Source organism: Ursus americanus, chromosome 24 (assembly GCF_024610735.1).
Source record: "Ursus americanus isolate L20-20 chromosome 24, mUrsAme1.1.p, whole genome shotgun sequence".
In the NCBI taxonomy this organism is placed as follows: Eukaryota; Metazoa; Chordata; class Mammalia; order Carnivora; family Ursidae; genus Ursus; species Ursus americanus.
Window position 1 is genome coordinate 43,124,405 of NC_142150.1, and position 21,586 is coordinate 43,145,990.

General features: G+C 55.4%; 1 protein-coding gene across 4 annotated transcripts in view; it reads right to left on the reverse strand.

Annotated features, from left to right (window-relative positions):
* The window catches only part of CPT1A (carnitine palmitoyltransferase 1A), a 50,896-nt gene that overhangs the window by 3,206 nt on the left and 26,104 nt on the right, over positions 1 to 21,586 (reverse strand). For 2 of the 4 annotated variants that reach the window (XM_087855095.1, XM_087855092.1), the window contains 13 exons: positions 21,280 to 21,357; positions 20,471 to 20,578; positions 19,610 to 19,697; positions 16,597 to 16,792; positions 14,334 to 14,522; positions 13,700 to 13,805; positions 10,403 to 10,519; positions 8,940 to 9,104; positions 4,355 to 4,402; positions 2,374 to 2,508; positions 1,345 to 1,497; positions 373 to 486; positions 29 to 121 (listed from right to left, as the gene is read on the reverse strand). In XM_087855095.1, the coding sequence (XP_087711221.1) occupies positions 29 to 121; positions 373 to 486; positions 1,345 to 1,497; positions 2,374 to 2,508; positions 4,355 to 4,402; positions 8,940 to 9,104; positions 10,403 to 10,519; positions 13,700 to 13,805; positions 14,334 to 14,522; positions 16,597 to 16,792; positions 19,610 to 19,697; positions 20,471 to 20,578; positions 21,280 to 21,357 (1,590 nt within the window). Of the gene's footprint in view, positions 1 to 28; positions 122 to 372; positions 487 to 1,344; positions 1,498 to 2,373; positions 2,509 to 3,887; positions 3,958 to 4,354; positions 4,403 to 8,939; positions 9,105 to 10,402; positions 10,520 to 13,699; positions 13,806 to 14,333; positions 14,523 to 16,596; positions 16,793 to 19,609; positions 19,698 to 20,470; positions 20,579 to 21,279; positions 21,358 to 21,586 lie in introns of those variants that run through there. The other 2 variants (XM_087855093.1, XM_087855094.1) reach the window with 2 other exon arrangements.

Below are 21,586 nucleotides of genomic sequence, written 5' to 3' on the forward strand. Positions count from 1 at the left end.
TAGGAAAGGGGACTTCATTTTGACTTACGGTCTCCGGGCTGGAGAACTTGGAAGATATATGGAAATTGATGAGGTTCTCTCCCACGAGGATATACGACACACCATAACCATCGTCAGCGACCTACAGAAGCAGGTGAGACTAAGTTTAGCGTCGGGCGACGAGATGATGAGGAAACAGGACTCCCTCACATTCCAGATACAAGACCGTGTGAACACCTGAATTAATCATCTGCAGAATTCCTTGGGGGGTGGGGGGAACCCAACGAGGTAACAAGGGGCGCGCAGAGTCCAGGACGACCTAAAGCGGAGGCGGACGGGCACGTCCAGTCCCCCGACGCGCAGCCCCGAGGACATCTACGCGCAGCCACTCACCGGCCCGAAGCCCCCTCCGCTGGACACGTACTCCGGGTTCCTCTCCAAGTCGAACAGCTCCACCTGCTGCTGAGGGGTCTGGCTGGTGGACAGTCTCCACGGCTCGGATAACACCTGTGGAGCAGAACAAGGAGATTCTGTAGTGACACCTTCCCCAGTGCTGCCCTCTTGTGTCCCTGCGCGGCCCGGGCAGCAGCCAGGGAAAGGCTCGCTGGGCGTCCGGGCGGCGTCCCTGAAGGCCTCGCTGGCTCGGGCCATTGTGTGCACAGAGAGGGGACGGGGCAGAGGAGGTCAGCTGGGCTGGAGGGGCCAACACAGCAGGAAAGGGGGCGGGTACACAAACGAAGATTTGGAAAGGGGGCCGTGCTGTGCTGAGGCTGATTTTCAGGAATTTTTCTTTTTTCTTTTCTTTTCTTTTAAAGATTTTATTTATTTATTTGACAGAGAGAGACAGCCAGTGAGGGAGGGAACACAAGCAGGGGGAGTGGGAGACGAAGAAGCAGGCTCATAGCAGAGGAGCCCGATGTGGGGCTCGATCCCAGAACACCGGGATCACGCCCTGAGCCAAAGGCAGACGCTTAACGACTACGCCACCCAGGCACCCCTATTTTCAGGAATTTTTCAAGCTGCTTAGTCAACACGGCATTATTAAGAGTTAAATTCTACACCTTAGAAGTAAATAAACTGTATTAAAAACGAGACCGATAATACTCAAGAGCTCATCACTTCCTAACCACTTGAGTATATCTTACGATCCAAGCCTGAGGAGGTCAGGAGGGCACGTGTGACACACAGCGTTCCCGGGGGGCCGAGGGACACAGCGCTAAACGCACAGCTCGGATTTGACACTGTGACGACAGCTGAGCCCGAAGACCCGTCCTGTGAGGCCACTTCTCACCCGCGAGGCTGCCCCGACTTGCTATCGGCTTAGCCACAAACCCGGGGGAGCTGCCGCCGGCAGACGGGACTTACTTCCTTCAGGAAAGGGGAATCCACGGCCAGGTATTTGGACACCACGTAAAGGCAGAAGAGGTGGCGGTCGATCCCGGAGCCAGTCATCGCGAGGCGGTACAAATGCTGATGCTTCTCGGACGCCACCTTGAACAGCCTGAGCCTCTGCTCGAACTGAGCAGTGAAGGGTGGGAGTCACGTTGTGCGGGACGGACCACGTAGGCTCCGAGATGCCGCGAGGCGCCCTTCTCTCCAGTGGCCCGACGGCACCAGCAAAGCAGGCGACTGGGGGTCTCCAGGAGAGACGTGCCCGAGCGGAAGCCCCACCAGCTGCCCCCTCCCCAGATTCATGCTGCCGAGGGGGCGGCTCGGGGGCGGGGCTGGTACACGGCGGGAGAAGCGCTTTCGGGGCTGGGTGCAGCCCGCCCAGCAACCCCTCACTCATACCTACTGATTTCCTCCAAAGAACCAGAAGCCTGTGTTCTTGGGAACAAAGTTTCCCCAGAGCAGAGCAGAGCACCCTGCCCATGTCTCCCCAGCCAACACTGTGCTCTGGGCCACGCGGGCTGGGCACGGATCTGGCCTAAGCCACGTCCTAGCTGTGTGGCCCGGCAGCTGACAGAATTCAGAGTTGTCTCTGTTCCTTAGCTATGAAAACAAACTAACATAATACTTCCCAGGCTACTGCCAGGATCCTCAAAGACGGGGTAGGGAAAACCTGAGCCCCAAGCCTGTGCGAGGAGCTTGGGGGTGGGAGGTGGGCTCCATCAACCCCGAGTAGAAGGTTCCGTGGCACGGCTCTAGGCTCCTTGCCCACACACTGACTCCTGGGACCGGCCCCTGCTCCAGCTCCCGTGCCACCCGTGCTGTGTGAGACCGTAGTTGAGACTCCTGGGAGCCCAAGCTGGTTTGCAGATGTCACAGAACTGACATCTCTCTGGGGGCGTCCCGACCACGGTTAGCTCCTTTGAAAGGAGGCAGGGAGAGAAGCCGGATACGGCGCCCCAGGACAAGGTGTGCACGGGATCCCCTCAGCCTCGCGCCACTTACCGTCTGGGTGGGGTCCACCATGGCGAGCACAAAGTTGCAGGACTCAGTGCTACAGGAACGCACGGTCTCCGTCCTCCCCTCTCGGAAGAGTCGGGTCATGGAGGCCTCGTACGTGAGGCAAAATTTGCCCATGTCCTAGGAGAGGAAAAGTATTTTAATACAAGGCAGGGCCGGCTGATGGGCTCTAATGCACAAGAAGGGATGGGTTATGGTCAGCTTTAGTTTTTAGTCATCGTCAGTCTTCACACGGGCTTGTGCAGCAGGCAGATGGAGACGTCATTAGCTTTGGAAAGGCCTGGGGATGGGGGGTCAGTGTCTGGGTAGCCCAGGTTCTATTTCCAGATGCAGCTGATGCCATGGCACGATTTCCCGAGCTTCACACACCTACCCGAGTGCAGACACGCTTACGGAAGGAATACATGACAAGGAGATGGGCATGCAAAGCTGGAAATTGTTAGAGACACAAGGTGTTGGCAGGAAATATTCCATCGTGTTTGGATGACAATGAGGATGACCCAGGAGGGAAGGGACAGGTCAGGAGCAATGTCCCCCAGCAGGAGGGTAGGCGGCCAGCTGCCCCACTGGACAGGAGGGGAAATGAAGCCGAGGGGGCGGCTGTGGGCTGTCAGGAGGTCTCTTTGGAACGCTCTCGTTTTCTCCGTGAACCAAGAAGAAGGCTTGGCCTGCTGAGGGTGGGGAAACAGGGAGGGGCCGGGAGTCAGAGAGAAGGCGTGGGGAAGAGGCAGAGAGGGGCATAGAGGGGGACTGCCCGGGGGCCTGCCAGAGTCTGCGCTCAGTAATTTGAAGTGGAGGAGCCAGCCCCTTGGGATTTGCCTTCAGCCATGCCAGTCTTTTGGGTGCAGGGCCGAGCAGTCCATGCCTAGTGGAGGGAAAAGGGAAGGCAAGACAGGCAGAGGCCCTGTGGGGTCCAGGGACTAGAAGGGGACAGAAGGACATTAGAGGCAGCGCCTGACGCTGGGACCCTATGGGGGACAGGAGAACAGCTCAGCAGGGGCTCCAGGGAGCAGCAGCAGGTGGTGCAGGAGGGCAGGGCCCGAGGAGCACATGCGCTGTGGGAGGAAATCACCTGCAAACTCCCCAGCCGCTGGGCCAGCTCCAAGGCGCCCAGGTTCCCAGTATGGACGGGAAAGTGGCCCACGGCAGTTTGTGGACCCCAATTATTCCTGACCAGACAATGCCTCTCGGCGTCGGGGCCCTGCTGACCCCAAGGAGACCGAGGACACCCTGCCACCAGCCAATACCGCGAAGCAAAACCCAGTGCCAGAGTCAAGGCTGACGTCCCCGGCAAGCGGGCCGTGCCTGTGAGTGGCCTTCGGAGCTCTGTCCCTCCCCCAGTCCTGCCTGTGAAGTGACGAGGCGAGCAGGCCACGGGGTGAGGAACACAGGCCAGGAGGTCTGTGACGCGCCACCGCTGACTGCCATCCACCTGCGGGACCCCCACGGGAGCCTTCCCCGCTGCCCCCGACGCCCGGCACAAGGAGCCACCAACTCACCACACTTCTCCATACACCAGTCATTACTTTGCCCTTGGGTGGGGTCCAAGAGGGGCTCTAACTCCTCATTCTATTTATGCAGAGTAAGAATAAGAATAGAACAGGTAAGCAGGGGGTCCAGGTTGTTGGTCAAACATGTCTTTCAGAGAACTTCCTACCAGCTACCGTGGGGCGCATGACAAAGCAGGAGGGAGGGAGGAGGGCGGGAAGAGAAGGAGCTATAAGAAAAAAGTAGAAATCTGGCATTTTAGTCATCAATTAACGTTAGCTTGGGACATATAATGCACTGATTTATGCTAAGTCCACTCTCCAAGACCAAACTTTAATTGTGTCAGTGGTCAGCACGGCCATGCAGGATACCACAACTTGTAAACGATCGTCTAAAAACTTCTTGGCAAAGGCACTGGGGTTAGCGTGCTCAGACCCTCCGAGAGCCAAGCCGGGTTACACCTGCAGCCCCACTTCACCTGCCGCAGCCAGCCGCCGTCGGAAGAACACCTCCAGTTTCTAACGAGCTGGATCGAAAGACATGATCGATGAAAATACGGACACGCCCAGTGTGAGCACACAAACCTGTCACACGCTGGGACTGCTGCCCCCGGGCTCAGGGTTCAGGCCGCTGGCACGCGGAGGAATTTTTCACCTCTAGTTTCTTTTTTTTTTTTTTTTAAAGATTTTATTTATTTATTCGACAGAGATAGAAACAGCCAGCGAGAGAGGGAACACAGGCAGGGGGAGTGGGAGAGGAAGAAGCAGGCTCATAGCGGAGGAGCCTGATGTGGGGCTCGATCCCAGAACGCGAGGATCACGCCCTGAGCCGAAGGCAGACGCTTAACCGCTGTGCCACCCAGGCGCCCCTCACCTCTAGTTTCTAAGTGAAAAATAAACGTGACCCAAAAGTGGAAGCAAACAGCTATAAGCCAAAATTGCGACCCCCGCTAAGTGTCTTCATTCAATCGGTCATGACTTATTTACGGATGCCTATTCCTCTGTGGCTGGCATGTGCCTGGCACTGGGGACAGATCATGTCCCTGCCCTCAAGGGGCAAATGTTCTAACAGGAGAAACGGGGACATAGGCTACTACACAGCGACAGGTGCACCAAACAGAAACAAGGCAGGGTGACAAAGAGCAAGTGGGTGGGGGCTATTTTAAATAGGAGATGGGGGTACTTGAGCAAAGACCGAAGCAACCACACCTCAATCTGGGAATCAGCAACCACCGGTGGAGAGCAAGTGCAAAGGCCCTGAGATAGGAATGAGCCTGACATATTGGAGGACAGCAAAAAGGCCAGTGTGGCAAAAGCTGAGTGAATGAGACCAAACGTGTTATGAGAGAAGGTTGGAAGGGCAGACGGGGATCAGAGCGATGGTGACTAACCTTCAGAACGTGTTAACTTGGAAGGGAAAAATAGATACATTTTAATGTCTACTAACCTCAAACTGAAATACAGCATTGAGAAGCACAGTCAACGAACCACAGTAATTATGAACAGTGTAGTGACTTTGAAGAGAAAATCACAGCTATTTGCACAACAAATTATGGTTGTTGTAGATGTCCCAAAATACCATCTACGCTCATCACGACTTCAAAATTACAGCAGTTACTAGCTCTGCCACCCCAAATTTAGTGCATAATTACACTCGCTGCGCCACAAATTTACATTCAATATTTTGACGTGCATTTGTATTAACTGATTACCTTTGTAACCCTGCGTATTTCCTCTAATGCTTTATAAATGTTATTCTGAGATGGGATCCCCAAGGCTTTCCCAAACTGCCTACAGGGTCGAGGGCACAGAGAATAGTCAGAAGCCTGGAACGGACCCCCAGGACATGCAGGACATCTGGACTTATGCAGAGCCAAGGGGAGGTCCTGCAGCTCTAGGCTGAGCAGAGAAGGGTCGGACTCACAGCTCCGCAAAGAGCCGTGTCCCTAACACAGCAGGTGCTCAACCGAGCCTGCACGGAAGGACTTCTGCATGGGAAGATCAGCCTCGCCTTTTTAACAGGCCATCTTAATACACGGACCCTCCTTAATAGGTTGAATGCTCCGTGAAGAACTGACATGGGGGGGGTAGCGGAGTGGAGAATAAAATCCTGATTATTTCCAGCCAGAGGGAAAAGAACAGCTATAAGTACGGAAAACAAGTGATCTCTAATGCTGAAAAAGTAACTTGGTTTCTTAAAAAGCAATTGTAATGCACGCTTGCCCACACAATGTGAACACAGAACCATCTAAGAAAACAAAGATCACCCTTCACACCCCTTGCTGTATTCTCCATCCGTCCCTTCTAGAGTTTGCACAGCAAAAAGCAAGAGCTAGGACCCGTGTTCTAGAACGTAACAGGCAGGCAGCCAATATCACAGTTTTGTGGGCCTGATACGTGGTCTCTATGGCACCTGCTCAGTCCACTCAAAACACCCAGGGACAGTCCCTCCAGACTGAGCCCGACCGAATGCGAACACAACGTCCTCTGTGAGCGCCGAAATGACATGTGATAGTCCGACATCACGGAATATCGTTCTTCCTTTTGTTTTGTTTTGTTGTCAATTACTAACAACACAACACCATTCTTAGCTCGAGGACCATGTGAAAACAGGTGACGGGTGGGGTGTGGCCCGTGGGCCAGAATCCGAAGATCACCGTAGTAAAGAAGCCAAACGTTCACCTGGTGTCTGATGGCCGAGCGTTTTCACAGAACACGCCATAAACACGTTTAGCGGCCACACAATCATCGGTTGTACCACAATTTAGCACGTTTCACACTGATCACCTCTTCGACTGATTCAAATTTTTACCAAGGGGTAGTTTCACCTCATCTTTGTGATGAGCTTTCTGTCCTTAAAGGATACGGTTCTCAAGGAAGAACTTGCCCAGGAAACGGTGTGAGCCCAGACGCCGCGCACGCACTTCCCTCTCTAAGCTCCCCTGGGCAAACACGAATTGGAAGAAGACCTTTGCAAATCACAGAGGCAAAAATTCAGTCTTCCTTACGTTGCATTTACCAGATTCCTAACAAGATTAAGTTTTCCACGACATTCCCTGACAATGTGTAGTTTTCTGCTCTCGCGGACCACCGGCACCTGCTCTGACTCTGTTTTCCTACAGGGCTGCTTATTTGCTTCCCAAAAGGACCCAACCCGCATCACTCATGGACTCATCCCCTCCAAAGCCCAAAACGTAGAAATCGGAAGAACAAGTGTGCTCCTCGTGACTTTTGTTTTTCAGAACGTCACCGGTTATTCTCAAACGTCATCTCTTCCAAATGAACATGAGGACCAGTCGCTCGAGCTCCCTTCCCAAAAACATCCCCAGACCCGTGGACTGTGTCCACACGGGACGTGTGAACTGGGCACATTCGCCTCTGTGGGGTCAAGACTTTTCATCCCAAACCACAGCCTTGTCTCCCTTTTAGAGACTGTCTCGGCCTTCCTCCCGCAAAGCCCCACCTGCTTGATAAATGTGGGCCTGGATCCCAGGCTCCTGGCTCCGGTTCCCACTCCCCTTGCTACCGTACTTTCTACTTGGCCAAGGACTGGACAAGGATGATACTGCACCGGGCTCCTTCCTGAGCACTGTCCTTCATCATAAAAGCTTTTCTGCTGACTCCATCTCCCGAGAAGACGTACGGATGTCCCCCCGTCCAGTGATCCCATCAGCTGCACCCACTGCACTTACAGAAAGGCCCCAAGAACTACTGGGGTTACCACATTTTCACCTTTAAAGCCGTACACTGGCAGCTGATACACGATGCTATCTATCATGTTAAGGAAACAGCTCCTGTTACTTAGCGGTTTTATCAGGAACGCACCCCAAGATTTTAATGTCTTTTTAGTATCTCTCGAGATGACTGTCCTTTTTCTTCTCTGATCTGATAACATAACTTAACCTGTGACTGGATTTACGAATCCCAAACCGTCCCCTTGCCGTTGGCACCACACGCTGTTGCTGGTGATTACACTGCTGGATTCTATTTGCTGGTATTTTATTTAGGTTTTCTGCATGTACATTCGTGAGCAAAACTGGGTCTACGGCTCTTTCTCGCCGTCTCTCCAATTAAGACACCAGTTCCAGAAGCAGCCTGCCTGAATCCAAGCTCAGCCACAGCCCTGGGCGCGGTGGGTCTCAGGCGAGGGGGCTCACCTCCTTGTGCATCAGGCAGAGAAGAGAAAGGCCCTCCCCGGCTGCTCTGGGGATTAACGAGCTCCCGCAGGCACCCCGCACGACCTGGGCAGCTCTATGCAGCTCCCCGTCTTGCCCAGAGGGAAGCTGGTTCTGGGCATCAACCAGACAGCCCCTCACTTTCCGAAGCCTCTGGAACCCTAAGCCGCTTCTAAGCAGCTTCACGTCAGCAGCTGGCTTTCCAGCTTCTGACCTTCATCGTGGAGACTGACCTCCTGGCTTCTTACCTTGTCTCGGGTCAGCTTTGCTAACTTCTGTTGCTGCAGAAAATCGTCTCGAGATTTGCAAATGTATTACCGTGGAACCTGGTGTTCTCTCAGGAGAATCTTCTCTGTATCTGAGATGGCACCGCCTTTTATCTCCCAAACGCTGCATATTTACGCGCCATTTAAATTTCAAGCTCATTAATTCTAAGCTCCGATTCCCCGATCTAGTTCCTGTATCTTTCAGTCCCTCGCTCCTTCGGACCACGAGCTCCTATGATGGCTGTGCTTCTGTCCAATGGCTCTGCGGGCCTGCACTTCAGTGAGTATGTTACTTGGGAAAAGAAAGGTTCACCATTTGACCATCTTTGTTGTCAAGTACCGCAGAGTCAGCTGAAGTACGTACGATTTTGGCCTACCTAGTCCCATTTCTCTGATTTTAACGTGACCTCTTTTGCTGTCGTCCATCTGTTTCTTTTCCTGACTTGACCCGCCCCCGCCGAGAGGGGTTCTGCTCCCCACGCGTCCCATCCCGTCTGCGGCAGAAGGCCTGCGCCAGAGGCTCCCCCTGGGACAGGTGTCCGGCCTTCCCCACCCCCAGGGTAAACGGCTCCGGGCACGTGCTCAGGACCCCAAGTGCTCGGGACAGAACCCCAGGCTTGTACCTTGTAATGCGCCAGCTGGAGAGCAAGCTGGACGAAGGCATCCGGGCTCGTCCGGCACTTCTTGATCAACCCTTTACCGAAGGTGTGGAACGGGAAAGAATGGAAATCCACGTCGCTTGCCAGAATGGTGGCGCTGTTCAGGGAAGTCTCTATCACCTGCTGACACTGGAGAAGAATGGAGAAAGAGGTGCTCCTTACTGGCTGCTGACATACCTCGGAGAGGCGAGATGTTCGTGCGGCCCACTGGGCTGTTGCCTGAACACACACACACCCCATGTTCTTCCCGGTTCTTTCCGGAAGCGTGATCCAGGAGCCGCGATCCGGGAGAGGAACACTGGTGGGAGCCTGCGGCCTCCTGGTCTGAGCGCAGCCCCACAGGGCACTCCGCACAGTCCACAATTTAGTTTTGTGAAATCCATGGTGGCAACCCAGGAACCAATTTTAAAAAACAAACGGGCCGTGGTTTGACCACACCACGGAGATGAGCTCCCAAGCCACGGAAGAACGTGGAGGAACCCTAAGTGCACGTGCCCAGTGAAAGTAGCCCGTCTGGAGAGGCCACGTGTGACAGGATTCAGAGAAGAGGACATTCTGGACAAAGCAAACTGTGAAGACCGTGACGAGATCCCTGGGCACCCCAGGCGTGGGGGCAGGAGCAGGGAGCGCACAGATTGGGCCGTGCGACCGCTCTGCCTGAGGCTGTATGTGGGTACAGGCCGTCGTACATCCGTCCAAAGGCCAAGAACGCTAACACCGAACCCCACGTTCGTGACGGGCGCGTGCGTGTGCTGGGAGGGGGGAAGCGGGTAGGAGAGACCTCTCTGGACCTTCTGCTCAATTGTGCTGGGAAACTAAAACTGCTCAAAAAAGTTAAATTTAGAAAGAAAAACTTAAAATACATGCTGACCGACCTGGTCAGGTACAAGGACGCTAAGTCCACGCGCCCTGGCAGCGGTGACACCTCTCTGAGGAGCGCACACCGGCCCTCGGGGACACAGGACGGAAGGCCTGGCAAAGACAGTGGCCCCACGCGTGGCATTTTCTACTTCGAGAACTACTTCTCGGGGCCCAGGAATACGTGCTTGGATCAGATGCGCAGGAATGTGGTATTCCCAACCCTAAACTTCCTTCCTCAAAGGCTTCCTTTTATTGAGCGGCCCGTGTATGCAAATCTTTGAGAGACAGAAATGATGAGTTAGTGACCTCAGACTATTTCTACTCTGAAGGAAGTGACTTTTTTCACTTTTTCACTGTGACGTCCAGCCAAATCTGAGCTAGAAATCTCGCTGACTGTTCGCCAGCTGTAGCGAGTGGCTCCACGGCCCCAGTAAAAACCCCCGAGTGGACACAGGTCAGTGTTCGAGAGCTCCATCCAGCCGAGCTGGTGCACGCCCGGGAAGTCCGCGGGGCAATGGGGCTGTGACGGTTTACCCGCATCCCCCACCCAGGTCACTGGGACTCACTTCCTCCGGGATGTCCCACTGCAGCCGGGTGGGGTACGGAATGTTCGGGTTGGGGTCGCCCTTGCAGTGCCCGTCCTCCGCGTAGCCCAGCTGGAAGCAGTCAGTGGCCAGGACGTACTGTCGCAAATGAAAAGACACACGCGTCAGGTCAGAGAAGATGACAGTCAACAGTGTTACCTAGAGCATCTCTGAAACGACCTCCAGGGGAGACAGATCCTTGCTCTTCGCGGAGACGCAATGAAGCCTTAGCGGGAGCAACTCCCCAGCTGTGCTGCTGGCACGCTTGTTCACACCGGACCCCCTCTGCACCGCCCCCCAACCTCCAAGTTCGTATTTCCACTTCGGAGGGGAGGGAATGGGACGTGGGGAGCCCCCCGGCTTGCGGGCTGGTGAGCAGCTCGGCCAGGACTCCAGCACATGCGGAGCCTGTTTCTGGGTCCCAGGTGCCCGCTGGGGACTGTCCCCCTGCCCCCCGAGTTTTACAACGAGCCCGGAAGGCCCCATTATTCCCACTGTGTAAATGAGGAGGCTGAGCCTCTAGGGGGAAGCCGTGTGCCCCAGTTCACACTCCCCGAGCACCAGAACCCGGGCGCAGCTGTGACATTCTCTTGCCCCCGGCGAGGACACCCACACCAACGCATTCAGCTCTGTTTACTGAGCGGCTACTGCGGGCCGGCAACCCGCTAGCACCGGTGAGAGAACGGTGAACAGAACAGACCAGAATTTCTGCCTTTCCACAGGACATTAAACACGGCCGTCTGACCTACCCAGTCCGCTCCGGGGTGCACACTCCCGAGAAAGGAAAACACGTTCACGTAAGACTTGGGCACGAGTGTGTCCTAGGGGCATTGTCTGTAGTCGTCGGAATGTGGAAACCACCCGCAGTGGCCAACACAGACCGTCGCAGAGACAGAAAGCAGACTTGTGGTTGCCCCAGGCGGTGGGGGGCGGGAGTTCCTTTTGGGGGGGAATGAAAACGTCCTAAAATTAAATGCTGGTGATGGTTGTACGACCACCTTGTAAACACCGAAATCCCAGCGAATTGTGTACTTTAAGAAGGTAAACTTTACGATATGTCAATTGTACCTCCGTAAGTAATAACGAATTAAAAAAAAAAAAAAAGAAATCCCTGCATGCATTCAGGGAGCTTATATCCTAGTGGGGGAGGCCAAAAAAAAGACCAAAGCCACACCCCAAGTCCGGCTGCATGGGGGCTCCTGCATGGGGGCGCGTGGAGGTGGCCACGTGTGCACACGTGGTCAGCGTCCATGCAGATCTGAGCAAGCGAAGGAACCAGCCTATTTACATCTGAGCGGCTCCGCGTCAAGGCCCCCAGAGTCGAACACACGGAAGCAGACAGGATCCAGCTCCGACCAGATTTGTTCTCGACTGGCTTGCCACGGGCAGACCAGCTCCCCTTTTAATTTGGCCCCGGCCTCCGTGACAAGACAGCGGGTCAGTTCCCATCCCGGCAGGGAGCTCTGGAGCCCCCATGGCGTCCCTGGAGCCACAGGCCACTCCGTCCGCCGGCAGGAACACAAGTGATCGCCTTGGGCTAACAACGCAATCGCTTCACCCTTATCTCTTCCAGAGCCCTTAAAATGAAGCACTGCCTTGTCAACACGCAGATTCTCCACCTGGGAAGTTAGCCTGTGTCGGCAGTGCCCGCAGCTCCGGTTCTGTCTCCTTCAGGAAGAACAGCTGTCATGCACTTAGGACCCAGGACGTCCTCGGAATGGCTGCAGGAGGCCTGGACGACTCCGCCGGCAGACAGACCCCAGCTGTCTTGCTGTTCTGTCCAGGGGCCGAAGGTGGCTGGCTCTTCACTGGGTTTTCGGCTGAAAGGATCACTCAGCCTTTGTCGGCGTCAGCAGACGGGCAGCGGTGAAGACCTTGCTGAGTACTGACTGCTTGTATCGTGTGTTCGTGTCTTGGGACCACACCGCTATCTTAAAGACTACGAGTAACACTTTGTTTTCCCTGTTTATGCTTTTCCCCCACAGAGAAGACCTCACTTAGCTGAAGAAATGGCAGGTTAGTTTGTGCCAAGACCCCAACCTGGGCTAAGATGGTCCAGACAAGTCTCGGAGGGGTATCAGGGGCTCCTAACCCAGGACTGGGAGAACGCAGGGGAGGGGCCTGGAGAGAGTGTGGTCAAGTTGAGGTCTGACGGGGCCGGAGGCCAGGGAAAGAGTGTACTGGGCAGAGGAGGGGGCGTGTGCCAAGGCCCTGCAACAGACAGCAGGACATGCTCTAGGATTTGCGTGATCCCAGGGAAAAAATGGACAGATAGAATATGTTAAAAATAAACGTCGGATTCAAAACCTTCAAAGAAATTGAAAAAAAAAAAAAGAACAAGGTCGTGCATTAAGATGTCTTCGCAAGTTCACTACGATTTCATCATTTCACGTCCCCCACGGAGCTCCACGCCCTGTGCAGGACAGTGAGATCCGCAGCCTGCAGTCCTGGAGATGTGGCTCCCACAGGAGCAGTGAATGTAGGGTCACATTATTCCACTCCATTCACGAGAGCAGCAGAGACTGCAAACTACAGCTGGGCATTCAGGGTGAATCTCAAAGGGCCTTGTTGCTTTAACGTAAAGTTACCCTGAGTTTCATCACACCAAGATAATACGGAATGTCTGGGTCAGGTCCACTGTTGACAACCCTGGAGTTTAGAAATTGCTTCAAACAAGAACCGTGGCGGATGAGTTAAGAAAGCAAAACCTTCCTTCAATTCTTCGTGCCAAACTCGAAGATGGTCCAATGATTCTTTGAGAAATGAATTCTTTAAAATTTAAAGAAGTGGCAGGGCCAATGCAACACTGCATTTTAACAAGCTGGGTAGAGAGACAGGATGACTGCGGTTTGGCGGTTTTTAAATAATTTGATAAATTTAAGAATTAAATGATGTGGTTGCGTTTTTATAAAACCAGGATGTTAATATGCTTGCTTCTAGTCAGCCTACCACTTGGCACAAGGGAAAAATCTCAAAAACACAGCAAAGAAGCGATGGTTTTGCTTTAGCTCTGCCCTGAAGTCCACGCACGAGAGCCGACCGCCATTCCGTTACACTGGTTCCACCCGGAGAGGACATTAAACACGTTTCTGTCTAAGGAAACTGAGTTGTAGGAAGGGAAGACACAAGGCCTTTTGTTCAGCTAATTAATGTCACACGAAGTGCCGACGCATGTTACGAAGCCTTCTCTAATCAAACGGGTATCACACAACGAAACGTCGTCTGGGGTCTGGATTTGCAACAGCAATCCCCACACACGTCAAAGCTTCGAACACTCACCTCCCACAGGTGCGCGACAATGGGCGCGTCGGCCCAGGAGTGCTCGGCATTCATGCCTATCTTCCCGTTTTTGAAGACAATGAACGTTAAAGACTTATCGAACCACCTACGTGGAGAAGAAACAGTCATGAGACTTAACTGTTTAAAAAGAGCACCCACAGGCCTCGGATCCGTCACTTCTCTGTTCTCAGACACAACGACAAGCCTTTACGTGCCGAGATCAGCAGAACGGAATATGTTATTCTATCGTGAGGGACCCACAAGGCAAGCGCAGGGAGCCGGGAGGCCTCGCGCCCCCATACCCCCCGCCCGGGCCAAGCCTCACCTCCACCTGCGGGGCAGGCAGGACGGCCCCACAGACAAGGGAAAGGAGGCTCCAGACAGTCACGAGCTCAGGGAGCCGATACCCAGCTCAGCCCCATCCACCACCTTCTCCCGCCTGGTTCCAGGCGCCAGCGGCCACGCCTGTCACCAGCGCCTCCGATCAGAGGTGGCCGGGCACGGAGGGGAAATCTCAAGTCTGCTGCTTGAGCTGCGCGCGTGCGTGCACAGAAACGAGAACCAAAGCTGTGTTTTTATGACAGCCTTACTCCTTCAGAGCAGAGACACCGAGGCTGGCTGTCAGCCACGTTACCTGTCGAAACACCTGCCGTGCAGGAGAGACTTGGCGTAGCTGTCCATGGAGGCCTCTGGGTCTTCCTTCTTGTACCCTTGCTCTGTTTCGTCGAGCGTCACGAAGAACGCTGCCTTTTCCACGGCATCGAGGGACTGTTTGTTCTTCCCATGTCCAAAATAGGCTTGGCGACACTTGGCCCAGGGTACCCTGAAACAGGGTTACACAGAGTCAAACCTATAGGAATGTGGGGACATCTTACACGTGACGTTCAAAATGACAACGTTTTTCACAGTTTCGCTGGAATTTAGGGCAACTACGTAGGTATGACCCTCTCTGTCAGCAGCGGGGCCGCACCGTCGTGGGCAGGCACTCCAGAGCAGAGCACAGGCGCGGCATATACCTCTGTTCACTAAACACCGGGTGGGCAACGAGAATGCACCCTTCGAGCTCCGCGACCCGGGGGCAGCAACCTCGAGGCAGGGCTCTCTGCACCCCCGCCATGGTCCACCCTGAAGACATTCTACCCACCTCTGCTCCAGCCCTGCTCCAGCCCTGTCCACGTACTAGCTCACTGATCAACACTGCCATTCCCATCTTTCAGAGGGGGAAACTGAGGCACACAGACGTGGTCACGGCTACTTTGTGGCAGGGAGAGCTTCAAACCCAAGCTGTCCTGCCCAAGTCCATGCTACTAATGACCACAGGACACCCTGGGGATAAGGGGCACCCCCGGGGGTCCAACTAAAAGGATTCTTTTCATCCCACCTCTTGTGGGATACAAGGAGCTGAAGTAACACCCACTTCCTGAGAGTCGCCCCAGCCGTGGCTCCTTTGATCGCTCCTAGGCCCCTCACTCAGGCCCTCCTCTGGTCCTTCACCCCACCCACCCTTCCAGATCAGGGTCAGCTGGCCTGTCTCCCACCCTCTTCTCTCCCCGAGTGCTCCCCAAGCTATCTTGTGGTGCCAACACCCCCTAAACACAAGGGTCCCCACACACACCCGGCTGGGACCGCTGTCCTCACTGTCTGCCAGGGGCTACAGTGACAAGGATGGCTACTTTGCAGCTGGTGCTGTGTGAAGGGACAGAAGGTGACATGCCAGCGTACACACTCGGCGTCTATGAGAGGTGCTGCGGGGAGTGAGACGCCCATGTATACACTCGGCATCTATGAGAAGGGCTCCCGGCAGTGAGATGGGGGAGCATCAGGGCCAGGTGCCCACGGAGCCCCTGGGGGTGGGTGGTCCCAGGCAGGCCCACTCTTCAGCACGTCGTGCCCACCCACCTCCTGGCCCACTGACGCTCACGAGCACCTAGGGAGGGAGCGCGTTCCCTGGGACACGCTGCCCTCCGCCGTTCCTTCCAGCCCCGGCGAAGCCCCAGCGATGGCCCAATACTCCGGGTGTCTGGGACTGAGCCTCCCCTCCAGCTCATACTGCCCATTCCAGCCCTCGCTGCTTGAGGAGCCCCTGGACCAGAATAATCTCATACATCTGCTCGGGTCCCTGGGGTGGTGGCCCCTTCAGCGGCCGAATCAAGTCCCCGTGTAGCCAGGCCCACGAGATCCTCTCTGCCTTGCCTTCTGCAGTCCCTGACCCTCTGCCGTGCCCAGCCTGGAGCGTGCAGCCCACCCCCTCAGCGCCCCTGCCACCCGCTGCGCACCCAGGACTTCTCCTCTGCTCCGAGAAGGGCCCCTCGCCACCAGCTCCCCGCCTGCGGTAACTCGGGTGGTGACCTGGGGACGATATTGTCCCCAGGGATGGTGGGCAACGTCTGGACAATTCTGTTTGTCACAATGGGGTGGCTGCCAATGGCGGCCGGGGATGCCGCTCAGCCCTGGACAGCACCCCCAGAACAGACTGAGGCAGCCCAGCGCGCACAGAGCCACGGCGGAGAAACCCGCTCTGTCCTCGCAGGCTAATTCCTCTGAGAAACAAAGCCTCTGAATGATCTTTTGAAACGTAGCAGGAAATTCATCCCTGACACTGAGGCCTTGGTTTCAACTTGTTCTGTGTCCTCAATTAAATCCGCCGCAGCCCTGTGACAGAGCCTAACTCCTGTCTGTCATGAGCCCTGGTACGCGTGCAGACGCAGGCCTGCCACGGACACACAGCCACGGTGGCCCACCAGCCCGGGGCGGGACTCCAGGCTCCAGCCCTACCCCCCAGTGCCGCTGCAACTCGTCCCCACGTGCCCCTCCTCCAGCTGCGTCCCTGGGTAAGAGAACCGCGAGGCGCCCCCGCGGTCCCTGGGCACAACCCATGTCACCGAGGAGCCGCACACCTTTCTCCCGCGGTGAGGGCCGCCAGCTTTGCCTCCCCGGGCTGAGGCTCCGAAGGGTCGTCCAGAATCCTCTGCATCTGCTGCTCGATCTCCCGGGGCTTCAGCAGCCGGCCGTCGTAGTAGAGCCAGACCTTGAAGTAGCGGCCTTTGTGGAACACGACGATGTGCTTGCTGTCCCGCATGTGCTGGATGGTGTCTGCGGCAGGACACGGATCCCGAGGCGGGAGGTTAGCGGATGCTGCGAACAGCCCCCCCACCGACCGTCCCGTGGCCCCGACCCTCCCCCCACACCCCTCCACGCGGCTCATCCATCCGTTTCTCCAGAATCTGTAGAACCATTCGGTACAGATCAGAGTTGAGAGCTGTGGACCAGACAAGTCTGACTTTGTCTCAGCTCCGCTCAGCCACTCACTGGACGTATCATCTTGGGCCAATGACCTAAGCTCGCTCAAGGGTGTCCACCGGAAAACTACAGCAAACACGCCCTCCAAGCCTTCACTTCGAAATCAGAAACAAGAAGATGCACCACGACCACTTCCGCTCGACGCTACACCAGGTCCTGGCAGCACAGCACACTAGGGCCGCCCGGACTGGAGCACGGGCCTCTCGTAGCCACGGTGAACCCCAGCACATCCAACCAACCCCACCACCGTCTGTCTAGTCACGGAGAACACAGCTGCGGAGAAGCTCAGGGTCTAGGACTCCACCACCGGCTGTCTAGTCACGGAGAACACAGCTGTGGAGAAGCTCAGGGTCTAGGACCCCACCACCGGCTGTCTAGTCACGGAGAACACAGCTGCGGAGAAGCTCAGGGTCTAGGACCCCACCACCGGCTGTCTAGTCACGGAGAACACAGCTGCGGAGAAGCTCAGGGTCTAGGATCACTTGCATTTCTCTCCCCTAGAGTTCTGGGCCGGCCTGAGCCCCTCCTGCTTGCAGGCTGAAGACCTACCCTCCGCTGTGACTGTGCTCGGAGGCAGGGCCCTTAAAGAGGTAATCATGCTAACACATGGTGATTAAGATGGACCCGGGGTACTTATAAGGAAAGGATGAGGACACAGACAGGCACGGAGGGACAACCCCATGAGGACACAGGGAGAGCACGGCCCTCCACACACGAGGAGAGAGGCCGGGGGAGGGACCTCCGCCCTGCCTGCATCCCGGGCGTCAGCCTCCAGGACGGGAGGGGGGGGGCACGACGGTGAACATCTGTTTCAGCCACGCAGGCTGTGGGGTTTGTGGCAATGGCCCTAGAAACTAATATACTCAGAAGCCAACAACTCAAAAAGACAACTCAAAAAAACAACAAAAGCCGTGAAGGAGTCAGGAATAACTCTAATAGATAACGCACGAGACCCTGGCAGAGAAAGTACAGGAGGACCCCCTGATCTGAGGGGGATGTGTTCTGAGACCCCCATGGATGCCTGAAGCCACGGAGCGCACCGAACCCCAGAAACACCCATTTTCTCTGCCCTGTGCACCTATGATGAAGCCTGATTTACAAGCAGGTGTAGCAGGAGACTAACGATGAAAGTAAACTAGAACAACTATAACAATACGTGCTAATAAAGGTGACGTGGACATGGTCTCGCTCTCTCAGAATACCTGGTCCCGGCCCTTCTTCTCATGATAACGCAAGACGAGTCACGCAGGTGTGACACCGGGTTAGGCTGTTATGGGGGATCATCAGCTTCCACACCGTGGCAGGTCGTGGGTAACTGAGACCATGGAACCCGAAACCACGGATAAGAGGAACAACTGTACGGCACTTCACGAAAATCATTTTTAAAAATGCTATTACTGGGGCACCTGGGTGGCTCAGTCAGTTAAGCATCTGCCTTCAGCTCCGGTCATGATCTCAGGGTCCTGGGATCGAGCCCCGCATTGGGCTCCCTGCTCACCCTCTGACAAATTAATTTTTTTTTTTTTTAGAGTGTGCTTGAGATTCTCTCTCACCCTCTCTGTTCCTCCCCTGCTCTCTCTAAAATAAATATTTTTAAAAATTAAAAAAATTTTTAAGAATGCTATTACCGTCCACCTGTCCCAAAACCGCTTTTAGCCAACTCGTCTGCTTTTCACAAAAATCTGGCCACAGATCACTGGACTCCAGAGCATGAGAGAGACAAAGGTTGACCTTTGAGCCAGAAACACCCCACACAGCGAAAGCACTGAGTGCACTGCTGGACTGAGTTTTCAGAAAGCCTTGGGTCCCGGACCAAGGAAAGCTGAATCCACTTCCAGAAGCCCACCCAGAGGCTGGCTTTTGCGTCCGAGGACCCCCACACCTGCCACCACGGGACAAGTTCCTGCCCAGGGCTCAGAGTCTGGAGGTACCCTGCTGTCACGACACCCCCAAAAGCTGGAACAGCTTGGGACTCTGTACACAACCAGCTTCAAAAGCAGCAGTGAGTTCATTACAACAGCCCGCCATGAGGTCTCAGGCAGGGTCCAGTTTGTCAGCTGTGAGCGGCCAGCGTTTGCTACCTGCACGGCCACCCGGAGGCTGACAGGCGGCACAGCCTGAGCCCTGGCTGGCCTGGGACAGCCCCAAGTGATGGCATGTCTCTCGCTTGTATTCTCGAGGGCGTCCCGGCTCAGATTACGTGGCCGCCCGGCATTCTGCGAGGGTCGGGGGTGGGGATCAGGGGTCCCAGGTCAGGCTGCTCCAAGTGGGCTGCCGGACCGCACGTCCAGCCTCCCGAGCACATCAGCGTGCGTTACACAATAACCCTTTGTGTGAGCCAGTGCAAAGCTCCCAAGGGAGCCAGATGAAGAAAAGGAATATTCCTAACCAGACCTGGGAAGAACACCCTGGAAGACAGCCTTTGACCAGAGAGAACCTGAAGTCTGAAGATACGTCACATGCCCAGGCCTAAGAAAGACCAAGGAAATTCAACAGAAGAAATGTTCCTGAGCCTAAAATCTCCCGCTCTCAGGAGGGGTCATCATGAATCCATGTGCCCGTCCGCGGCTCGTAAGGAGCAGAAGGGCTTCCCGAAGGAGCCCCACTCACCTGTCTCCTCTCCCGGGATCCGCGAAGTATTAAACATTCGCTCCCACTGAGCAGAGCAGAGCGGAACTGTGGATCCCAACAGAAGAATCTGCAACAAAAATACATTTCAAACAAACAAAAATTCCTCGGGGGGAGGGGGGAAAGGAACAAATGAAACACTGGATTTGTGTTCTGTGCACACGGTGTTTGACTTCCCCTCTTCCAAACTGCGGAGAGCAGCCCTTCCCTGGGACGCCGACCTTCCCCGCAAGACTCGCAGAGCCGGGCCAGGGCTCGGCGCCCCGCGCGCTTCCTGCCCAAGTGACGCCTTCTAATCGATCATTTATCAACTGACACACCATGGACCGTTTGCAAACTGACACTTAAATCAAAGCGATATTTAATAAAGAAATGTCTTGTTCTTCTTGAATAATTGACCAGCTCAATTATTTTCCTCCAAAGTAAACAAGAGCGTCTTCCGGGGGAGATCATGGGATGAAGTACAACAGACGAGCAGCCGTTTGGAACACAAAGGCCGAAGGAAATCTCAGAGTAACTGTGCAGAGTGAAAGCTGGACCAGAGAGAGAGAGAGAACCTACTGTATGAGTTCATTTGCATAAAGCTTTGGCAAGTCCAAGTGACCCAGAGGGACAGGAAGGCAGACGGGGGCTCGCCTGGCGGGCGATGGGGAGGTGCAGTGAGGGCACAAGGCCCAAGCGAACTTTTGGGGGTGACGGACGTGTTGGCTCTCTGGACTGCGGGGATGGATTCGGGGGCACGTTATATAAACGTGACAGGACCTAAAACTGTATGCCTCAAGCGTGTGCACTAAGTCAACACAGCCGTTTCAGAACTGTTTACACAGCAGTGTGTTGGCATACCGGCTTGATCTCCTCCCGGTCCAGCCTTCGTCTGTAGAGCAGGATGGCGTGGATAGAGTTGCCTGCTCTCGCGGCCTGAATCTGGGTCGGCATGACGTACAGCAAGTCCTGAAATGGTAAACACGTGTCAGCAGAGAGAACGTCCGGGGGAGAAGCCACGCTAACTTAAAGACATGGAAGGCATTTCCGCACCGTTAAAATATCTCCATCCGTGTTAAATCACATCTGCTCTGATAGACAAATAATTGAAATTGCATTTCCTACACTTGGACAGTTTTGTATTTTACATAAAAATAAAAGTGAAGAAGAGAAAGAAAAAAGACAAAAAATGAGGTTGGCCAGTTATCAAAGCTATTAAATGCCAGTTATCAGAGCCCAAACTATGAGGCTTCTAACAACACGATGGGAAGTGCCCTCCCAGGCCATCGATGCCTTGGAAGACAAGAGCCACCCGCCGTCCTAGGGCAGCAGACAAGGACGCCGTGCCCCTGGCCCGGGGAGCTGCAGCCGCCTGTCGCCAGGCTCCGTGGGTGGCGGGGACACGGCCCGCCCACCGCTGTGGCATCACAACGCAGCGCCCAGCTGTGACGACGGGGGAGAGACCGCTGACCGCCTCGAGAGTATTCTGCAGTCCGAATTTCTCCACAGTGGCTCGGGGCAAACACAAAAGGCCAGCCGCGCAGCTTTCAGACCCGGCAAGCAGGTCCTGGGCCCCGGCGGGAAGCCTGGGTCAGGGCAGCAGGGGCAGGAGCTTCCCGGGAGGCCCGCGGGCCCTGGGGACGCCCGCCGCACCCGCGCAGGGGACTCACCATGGCATAGTAGTTGCTGTTCACCATCAGCGGCCCTCGTCCTCGCAGGTAGACGTACTCCTCCCACCAGTCGCTCACCTGCGGGGTGCCAACACGACAGACCACTGGCAACTTAGCGGGAGCCCCAAGGGCCGGCGGGGCCCCGGGGGTGCAACAAGGGCTCTGTGGCACAAGTGCGTCTGTGTGACACACGCCACGGCGCGTGGGGGAGCCGAAGCGCCCGTGCAGCCGGCGCCTGATGTAAACAGAAGGCACCTGCTCGCCCCACAGCCACGCCCACTCCCAGCCCCGCCCAGCATCTGGGTGC